The sequence below is a fragment of the Gadus morhua genome, chromosome 9, assembly GCF_902167405.1.
Source record: "Gadus morhua chromosome 9, gadMor3.0, whole genome shotgun sequence".
Lineage (NCBI taxonomy): Eukaryota > Metazoa > Chordata > Actinopteri > Gadiformes > Gadidae > Gadus > Gadus morhua.
In genome coordinates, this window is record NC_044056.1 from 23201805 (window position 1) to 23211607 (window position 9803).

The window sequence follows — 9803 nt, forward strand, 5'->3', positions numbered from 1 at the left end:
AGCCTCTGCTTGGGAAGGTTATCGCTATTTTTTCAAGAAATGTAAACGGTGCATCTGTCCCCCCGGCAGGTTGCTGATTGAGGGAATGCACTTTGCATTGGCAGATAATAGACTTGTTGAGATGATTTTAAATGAGAGATAAATGTTAAACATTAACTTGGCAGGTCCGGTATTAACTAGAGGTCCTCCGGTGGGAATGATGATGAAGGCCACAGCCTGCTTATGTGTCACTATAAACATGATGACATTCCTGACCACTGTCTGCAGAACAAAATTCTCCCTTACTGTAATACCAGACGTTATGACGTTAGAAAAGTAGATATCATGTATACATATATAGGCAATACGATGAAAGGTATTATTGATGGAAGCCAATATAGGACATGGTAACTTGTACATTTGCATGGCTGAATGTGGTTGGTGGAGGCTCTGCCAGAGGCAAGCTGTGCCTGAGAGGAAACGGCTCGAGTGTAACCTGAGCCCAAATGAAACGTGTGTGCGTTTTCACTGCTGCTGCTGCTACTGCTACTGCTACTGCAGAAGTTCGTGCAGAGAGCGGAGCGGCTCGCAGCAGACAGAATGGGAGGACGCAACGAGGAACTGATGGGCTCGGGTTCTGTAGGACCACTGGTTCTCATGGTGATGTGCTTGCCGTTGCACACCGCTGTCTACAGCGGGCCCCTGCAGCCCGAGCTTTCCAACGGGACTTTTCATCACTTCTTTGTTCCGGACGGTGATTTTGAAGAATACGATGACCCCGAGAAATGTCAAATGTTGTTCCGATTCTCGGACGCGCGTAGATGTGACGCGAACGAGGACAGCGACTCGGTGATCCGGGACGACTTCATCATCGCCAGGCATCAGGTGGAGGACACGGCCAGACTGCTTGATGGCATCGTGAGGACTATATCGTACGACCTGGACGGCGACGAGGGCTACGGGAAGTATCTGCGGCGGGAGTTGTCTCAGATCTTTGAAGCCTTCACCAGCGTGGACGCATCTCTGCTAGAGCTGGAGGTCAAGTTCAAGCAGAGTCAAGAGAGCGACCAGAGAGAGGAGCATCAGCTGAACGGACTGGTGGTGAAGCCTCTCGATGATGTGAAGAGGCTTATCAGGGAGACAAAGGACATCTCCCTGGGACTAAAAGACCAGCAAGAATTGCTTTCCCTCGTCGTCCGGAGTCATGGCGCTCGATTGAGCCGTTTAAAAACAGATTATCTTAATGTTTAATGGGGACGGCTAAGCCTTTGTGTGTGTGTGTGTGTGTGTGTGTGTGTGTGTGTGTGTGTGTGTGTGTGTGTGTGTGTGTGTGTGTGTGTGTGTGTGTGTGTGTGTGTGTGTGTGTGTGTGTGTGTGTGTTTCTGTGTGTGTGTGTGTGTGTGTGTGTGTGTGTGTGTGTGTGTGTGTGTGTGTGTGTGTGTTTCTGTGTGTGTGTGTGTGTGTGTGTGTGTGTGTGTGTTTGTGTGTGTGTGTTTGTGTGTATGTGTGTGTGTGTGTGTGTGTGTGTGTGTGTGTGTGTGTGTGTGTGTGTGTGTGTGTGTGTGCGTGCGTGCGTGCGTGCGTGCCTTTCTGTCCGTCTGTTAGTCTGTCCGTCTGTCCGTCTGTCCGTCTGTCGGTCTGTCTGTTTGTGTGGGAGCGTGTGTCACTGTATTGTTGGGTGCGCGTGTGTGGGAGAAAGAGACAGAGAGATAATAGATTAAAGGGAGAAAGGAGGGGGGGGGGGGCTTTAATTAACAATTAACAAAGAAAAATCCGTTGGGGATTAAGAATATCCTCATATCTATCTTCAAGTGTGACCTTTATACCGGCGCCTCTGAAGTGAGTGTCTGCTGGAAAGAGCTCTAAGAATAACATCAACACATTCCTCAGCCTCACACGGGCCAGACTAAAGTAAGCCCCCCCCCGGGTCATCTCCACCACCGCTCCAGGAGAATATAGGATCACCTTCAGTAATTCAATACCTGGTAACCATTGTCGATTTATGTGTTGTGTTTGTGTTTGTCTTTGTGAGTGGCTATACTGGGTCTTGCTATAATGCAGCCTGTGCATAAAGGAAGAGGAAACCCAAACACCAAACATAACATTATAAATCCTAGCCTAATAAAGAACTAATTTAAACCCTTCGCCATGTGTTCCTCTGTTAATGAATGAAGTCGTTGATCAACCATTAAAGCCTAGTGAGATATATTCAGAGAGAGTTCAAATGCATGGGATGATTTTTATTTGTGGCAAAAAAAGAACCCAAATGGTCAACTCTTTTATTACATCTACTGTGTGGTGCCACTAGTTGATTGACATCGGAAGATTGTTATTTCCCCTGGAAGTCCATCTGGAAGTCATCACGTCGGGCAGGAAGTCCTGGCTTCAAAGGCCTGTTTTGTATCCTCTAACTGGGAGACTGGTTTGTTATTGTATGGTTGAAGATCTGGCCTGAGTAGGACTTTAGTATTACTTGAAATGGCGTGTCCAAGCCCCAGGCAAATACATAGTTTCTTCTTTCCTGAAATTAGAATTATAGGCTATTTCAGACAAAAGAAACAAAATACAAAAAATCCCTTAAAGGAACATTAGGATTCAGTCAAAGGTTTCTGAAAGATAGCACTTTGAGTCGTTGATTGAATCACATACTTTTGTATTCCTATGAAATTAATCTGCGTTTGATTGTTTTTGACAGACAACCCAATGGTTTCAGCCTGCTCTCACTCCCTCCAGCACCAAAAGCCACAAAGTAACTGCTATGGTGCCGTGTTTCCCAGGGTTGTGGTCCAGGGAGCTGCATGGCCTACATGGTGCGACTGGGTGTGACTTCCTCCCTGTCTGGCTTTCCTCATCAGCACAGCTTCGGCCCGACAGCACCAGCCAGTGCAACATGACTGATGGTCGATGCAAATTAGAGAAATCTTTGAAATTTCGTCATAAAATACATTCGAAATCATTGACTGGTACATCAGTTGATGTAATTCATAACCATTCTCAACATATGCTTGTTTTATTAGTGGAAAGGTGGAGGTGTCCTCCTATCGGCCCCGTGGGAGAAGCAGAGTAACACTGCCTCCTAGTGTTAGATTTAGAAAATAAATCGATTGTTTTCCTTTTTCTTCCGATATTAAATAAGGGTTTAAGAGTCATTAATTGACAAGAGTAGGAAATCAATTTGAATTATTCACAACCCTGTGTGTTTGTGAGTGTGTGCCTGTATGTGTCTGTTTGTATGTCTGTTTGTGTGAGTGTGTGTTTGTGTCTGTGTGTCTGTGCTAGTTTGATGTGTGGGGGTGTGTGTGTATCTATTTGTGTGTGTGTTTAGGTGGTTGGGTGGTTGGGTGTTTGTGTGTGTGTGTGTGTGTGTGTGTGTGTGTGTGTGTGTGTGTGTGTGTGTGTGTGTGTGTGTGTGTGTGTGCAACCCTATCTCATCAAAATTATGTTCCCATGAGATAACAAAAAGTTAATGTGCATTTCTCTCATAACTTTTTGTCACTATTAAAGAGAGGCCTGATTCTCAGATATGCATGTTGGATGGCTAGGGTGTAGGTCTGGGAAGAGTGAGGTGCAACGAGATGGAGCACTTGCTGAGTCATTTTCTGTAGGGCTGGAGCCAAAGGTTGATGTGTATGCGTCCTTTGAGACCCCCTTTGATATATGAGAGACCCCAAGGTATAGCTTACTTGTAAATGTTCTCGACCTAGTCACCTATTCGTATTCCAACAAATTCGAACAAATTCGTATTTGCGATAGGCCTATGTTCAATAAAACGTCATCACGGACAAAATACGTTTTTCAGACGAACGTAATTGAGAATGCCGAATGTGTGTGTGTGTGTGTGTGTGTGTGTGTGTTCGGTGTGCGTGTGTGTGTGAGAGTGTGTGTGTCTTTATACTTTAGCTTTCAATATGTAATAAAACATTTTGCTGAATTCCCCCAAAGTTTTTCATTACTTAGTGGAAAAGATGGTTCCAACTGTCTGCCAACAGCTCAGTCAAAAGTTCGAGCTTCTTTGGTCAGAATACCTTAAAACACTACAAACACAATGTGATGTCTGCACATATTCCAAAAGCTTACTCCATTTTTTATTGATTTAGAATGGGTACATCATGACACACAATTGCCCTTTTGAAAAGTGACAATACACATCCATTATTTCATATTCCGTACGTATTTGTTGTGCTATTTGTCTCCTGCCTGTGTTTTTGCAGGAGGAAATTGATTAACAGTGTAATTATTCTCTCCCTTGAAGAGCAGGCAAAACATTAAACACGTCATTCATGAGAGAGGGACATAAAGAAAAACAAAAGCACCAGGACAACTGAAATCACTTCTCTCCGTCAGTCCAGTTAAATACAAACCAGTGCTTGTAGGTTGTGCGCCACTGAGTTGGGGCTCTCACTGTGGGAGTCTCTTGGTGTCACCAGAACCCCTGGTTCTTGTCCCCGGTCCAGCTCAAAACAAGCCTCGTCCTCCTCTGCTCCACTATGGACCCATGGAGCTCGTCCCGGTCACACGCAACCGTTCTCATGTCTGGGCTTGTCCAGCACCACTGCCAGGGCGGAGGAGGAGGAGGAGGAGGTGTGGGTGTGGGCGTGGCTGTGAGAGTGGCTGTGGGGGGGGTAGAGCGAGGGAGCCAATGTACATAGAAACCCGGCCAGCAGTGTTAGGCCCAGTCCGCCCCAGGCGCAGAACATGGACCAGCCGTAGCCGTGGCCGATGTCCTCTGGGATGCCGTAGATGAAGCGCGGATAGCGGGACAGCTCGAAGTTGATGCCCGCCACGCACGTACACAGGGAGATTATGCAGCACGTCCCTGGTACAGAGAGAGGGAGGGATGCACACACAACATAATTTCCTCGAGGTCGTTACATATCGCTCGAGTACAACATACAAACTACATATAAACTACAGACGCAATAACAGCCGAAACTGACTGGCTGCCGAGAACATGAACACAGCTCTCGCTTTGGGAGTACAAAGATTGGATGGCCCTGAGGATAGACCCCCTTACCCCATACTCCCGCAGCACCTCCCACAGTTTCTCCCGGGGGACCCGGTCATACGCCTTCTCCAGATCCACAAAACACATGTAGACCGGATGGGCATACTCCCAGGCCCCCTCCAGGATCTTTGCGAGAGTGAAGAGCTGGTCCGTAGTTTCACGTCCGGGGCGAAAACCGCATTGTTCCTCTTCAATCTGAGGTTCGACGATCGGCCGAACCCTCCTTTTCAGCACCTTGGAGTAGACTTTACCAGGGAGGCTGAGAAGTGTGATACCCCGGTAATTGGCACACACTCTCTGGTCCCCCTTTTTGAACAGGGGAACCACCACCCCGGTTTGCCACTCCTTTGGCACTGTACCCGACTCCCACGCAATGTTGAATAGGCGTGTCAAGCATGACAGCCCCTCAACACCCAGAGCCTTTAGCATTTCTGGCTGGATCTCATCAATCCCTGGGGCTTTGCCACTGCGGAGATGTTTGACTACCTCAGTGACCTCCACCAGGGAAATTGACGACGAAACACCATCAACCTCGAGCTCTGCCTCCAACATAGAGGGCGTGTTATTCGGATTCAGGAGTTCCTCAAAGTGTTCCTTCCAACGTCCGACGACCTCCTCAGTTGAGGTCAACAGAGTCCCATCCTTACTGTACACAGCTTGGATGGTTCCCCGTTTCCCCCTCCTGAGGTGCCGGATAGTCTTCCAGAAACACTTTGGTGCCGACCGAAAGTCCTTCTCCATGGCCTCTCCGAACTTCTCCCACACCCGCTGCTTAGCCTCCGACACGGCAGCCGCTGCAGCCCTTCGAGCCTGTCGGTACCCTGCAACCGAGTCAGGAGTCCTCCAGGATATCATATCCCGGAAGGCCTCCTTCTTCAGTCGGACGGCTTCCCTGACCACCGGTGTTCACCACGGTGTCCGAGGGTTACCGCCCCTTGAGGAGCCTAAGACCCTGAGGCCACAGCTAGCCAATGCAGCTTCAGCAATGGAGGCTTTGAACACCGCCCACTCCGGCTCAATGCCCCCAACCTCCACAGGAATGCCAGAAAAGCTCCGCCGAAGGTGTGAGTTGAAGATACCTAGGACGGGGGCCTCCTCCAGACGTTCCCAGTTCACCCGCACTACTCGTTTGGGCTTACCAGGTCTATCCGGAAATTTCCCCCATTCCCTGATCCAACTCACAACCAGATGGTGGTCGGTTGACAGTTCCGCCCCTCTCTTTACCCGAGTGTCCAAAACATGCGGCCTCAGATCAGATGACACTATCACGAAATCGATCATCGATCTTCGGCCTAGGGTACTCTGGTACCAGGTACACTTATGAGCACCCTTATGTTCGAACATGGTGTTTGTTATGGATAATCCATGACTAGCACAGAAGTCCAATAACAAACGACCGCTCGGGTTTAGATCAGGGAGGCCGTTCCTCCCCACCACGCCTCTCCAGGTGTCACCATCGTTGCCCACGTGGGCGTTGAAGTCTCCCAGCAGAACTACGGAGTCCCCTACTGGAGCCCCATACAGGACTCCATTCAGGGTCTCCAAGAAGGCCGAGTACTCTGAGCTGCTGTTTGGTGCTTACGCACAAACAACAGTCAGAGTTTTCCCCCCTACAACCCTTAGGCGCAGGGAGGCGACCCTCTCGTCTACCGGGGTAAACTCCAACACCGCGGCGCTCAGCCGGGGATTTATGAGTATCCCCACACCCGCCCGGCGCCTCACGCCCAAGGCAACTCCGGCGAAGAATAGAGTCCAACCCTTATCCAGGAGTACGGTACCAGAGCTGAGACTGTGCGTGGAGGTAAGCCCCACCAGATCTAACTGATAGCGCTCCACCTCCCTCACAAGCTCCGGTTCCTTTCCCCACAGCGAGGTGACGTTCCACGTCCCCAGAGCCAGCTTCTGCCGCCCGGGTCTGGTCCGTCGAGACCCCTGACCTTCGCTGCCACCCATGTGGCTGCGCACCCGACCCCAACGGGTCTTCCCACAGGTGGTGGGCCCATGGGATGAAGAGAGGGGGGGTGCCACGTAGTTTGTTCGGGCTGTGCCCGACCGGGCTCCGTGGCAAACCCGGCCACCAGGCGCTCGCCATCGAGCCCTCCGTCTGGGCCTGGCTCCAGACGGGGGCCCCGGGCTTCCTCCGGGCCGGGTCACATCTCCTCTTTTTCGGTTATTCATTGGAGTTTTTTTTTTGAACCATTCTTAGTCTGGCCCCTCACCTGAGACCACTCTGCCATGAGAGACCCTACCAGGAGCACAAGGCTCCAGACAACACAGCTCTCAGGTTCACAGCGACACGCAAACCTCTCCACCACGATAAGGTGACGGTTCCAGGAAAGGCCGAAAGTCAAAAAGGTTATAGCTGAGATACGTCGGTTAGTAAGTGATCATCTGCAGTTTGCTGGACGGACGGAACAGGAGGAAAGCATTGCCACTTCAGACATTTCATTTGTGAAGGCAAAAATCCTTGAATGACTTACTCCAAATGATAGCTCTTAAATCGTCCATACAGCTCCTTTAAGGCACGTGTGTCCCGGCTTGAGAGTCCCTCTTTATAATCAGGGCTCTACTGCCACTCTGTGGTTTTAAAGGGTAGTGCTTTATGTATAGCTATTTTTTTAGCTAATTTTGGAAACCCTCCACTATATATATCGGTTCAGACGAATTTTTGGCTAATTCTATAAACAGATATCAAGGCCACTAAAAATCGAAAGCCTTCGTCAGATGATAGACAATAGGATCTAAAATGTTTGGTCAACATAGACTGTGTACATGCGTGCCACTAATGCCTGCTCAAACGTGATTGGTCAATACTGGTCGAACTTCAAATGAACTACAAAATAAATCCAGAGTGCATCCGATACCAAAGTCTTACCGTAGCCTACAGATTCTGTGTTTAGATGCTGATATCTGATTATACAGGTGATATCTCCAGCAGCACTCACCTCCCATTAGGAACAGAAGACCGGCAACGTACTGCATGAGGTCATGGTCCTTACAGCAGCCGAGCACCCCTATGACCCAGCCGAACAGGATGATGGACACCGCCATCCCGATGAAGCTGGCGGTCATCCTCTGGAGGTCTGCAGAGGGATAAACCGGTTCAGGTTTAACATGAGCCTCACGCCCACAGCTGTCAGTATGGGCTGTCAGTGTTTAACGATGGGAAGATGGAAAACGTGAGACGTACGGAGTGCGTGCCATTCGTCCTGCCGGATTGTTTTGGTCAGGTTGACGGGTAGATTCCGGGGCAGAGCAGAAGAGGAGTAGTAGTATTTGATGGAGGTGCAGCGAGGGACCAACCCTGCAGATTGAATCAGCATGAGGAGAATGTTTTTTATTAACATGTAACCTAAAATGCTTGAGAAGAAGGTGCTTCGTCGCTCTCTCCCTCTCTCCCCCCCCCCCCCCCCCCCCCCCCCCCCCTCTCTCTCTCTCTCTCTCTCTCTCTCTCTCTCTCTCTCTCTCTCTCTCTCTCTCTCTCTCTCTCTCTCTCTCTCTCTCTCTCAGTTAACGACGTATGGTTTGTGCAGAACGAATCACATGCTTGCATATTGATTGCACATGGGTCGACATGAGGCTCTATGCGCTCTGTGATACTGCGTAGACCTCGAAGTGACGCGCGCCACATCAACACCTTGGATAGCGTCTCGTGCACAAAGAAACACAAATCTGCCCGTGCGGAATACAGCACCCCCCCCCCCCCCCCCACAGAAACACATGTACACAATCTGACAACCGCATTTCCATTCTCGCTCTCTCTCCCCCCCCCCCCCCCCCCCCCCTCTCTCTCTCTCTCTCTCTCTCTCTCTCTCTCTCTCTCTCTCTCTCTCTCTCTCTCTCTCTCTCTCTCTCTCTCTCTCTCACACACACGCACGCACACGCGCGCGTACACGCGCGCGCGAGAGACAATTATGATTCAATACAGTCGAGTACAATCAGTTAATTAACCTTTAAAAATCAGATCCTCGGTCTCCAGGTCGAAGCCCTCTCGGTGGCACTTCCTCCACAGCCCGGTGATGGTGGAATTGAACTGCCGACTGCAGAGGGACTCCATGGCCAGTGCAAGAGGCAGGGAGTCCCGCCTGGCCCGCAGCAGCATTCCTCCACTGGTCACCCTCCGGTCCACGTCCCGGTCCTTCGGTAGCATACGGAGGGGCAGATTGTTGCTGGATATGTAAATGAATCCAGGGTCGTTTCTTTTGTTGGAATAATTCTTACACCGTTCCCGATGTCTCCGGGCATCGGTCTCATACCAGTTGTCAGTGCTTATCGCTATCGCTATTAATCCTAAAGAGCAGAACGCCAGGAACAAACCCGCCACCGTCAAAGTCCTCATCGCAGCCATAGTCCATGCGGATCTCTGCGCCCTGTTAATCCACGGGACGACAGCCCGTCTCCTGCACAATCGGTCTGCTCCTCAGATGATGATGCAGCCTGATTCGAATAGACAGTAGGGTCATCTACATTAGGTCTAAAATAACCCTTGGTTCCAGATGATTGTATATCACAGAAGATAACAGTCCCGTCGTCTAGTGAGCTGTGTGCAGGGCCTGGATGTTTTGGTGGCTCCGTGATGCATCTCAACTCAGCATCATATCGGCGGTCACTCTTCTGAATCTGTCCAGCAGATGGAGACAGAGGACCCTTCACACTAAAACTCTTATTGTTGCAACAAACACGGCTCAATTAATGCTGATCACTCTGTGGATCTAAATCTGCCTGTCTCTCTTTGTCTGTCTGCCTGCCTGTCTGTTTGCCTCTCTGTCTGTCGGTCTGCCAGCCTGTCTGTCTGTCTGTCTGTCTGTCTGTCTGTCTG

The 9803-nt window shown here is 49.9% G+C and overlaps 3 protein-coding genes across 4 annotated transcripts in view; 1 reads left to right on the forward strand and 2 right to left on the reverse strand.

The window, feature by feature from the left end:
• The window catches only part of slc5a12 (solute carrier family 5 member 12), a 10484-nt gene extending 10387 nt beyond the window's left edge, over window positions 1-97 (reverse strand). For both annotated transcript variants that reach the window (XM_030365514.1, XM_030365513.1), the window contains exon 1: window positions 1-97. This exon is cut by the window's left edge. The gene's annotated coding sequence lies outside the window, so the exon portion shown is untranslated.
• Window positions 98-223: 126 nt separating this feature from the next.
• fibina (fin bud initiation factor a) lies at window positions 224-1337 on the forward strand. The gene has a single exon (XM_030365531.1). It carries the CDS (start codon window positions 580-582, stop codon window positions 1228-1230), a length of 651 nt encoding a protein of 216 aa, XP_030221391.1. The 5' UTR covers window positions 224-579; the 3' UTR covers window positions 1231-1337.
• A 2695-nt stretch (window positions 1338-4032) lies between these two features.
• tmem276a (transmembrane protein 276a) lies at window positions 4033-9781 on the reverse strand. The gene is made up of 4 exons (XM_030365529.1): window positions 8936-9781; window positions 8175-8288; window positions 7930-8067; window positions 4033-4795 (listed from the first exon to the last, which is right to left on the reverse strand). Exons 1-4 carry the CDS (start codon window positions 9330-9332, stop codon window positions 4491-4493), a joined length of 954 nt encoding a protein of 317 aa, XP_030221389.1. The 5' UTR covers window positions 9333-9781; the 3' UTR covers window positions 4033-4490.
• Between the last annotated feature and the right edge of the window lie 22 nt (window positions 9782-9803).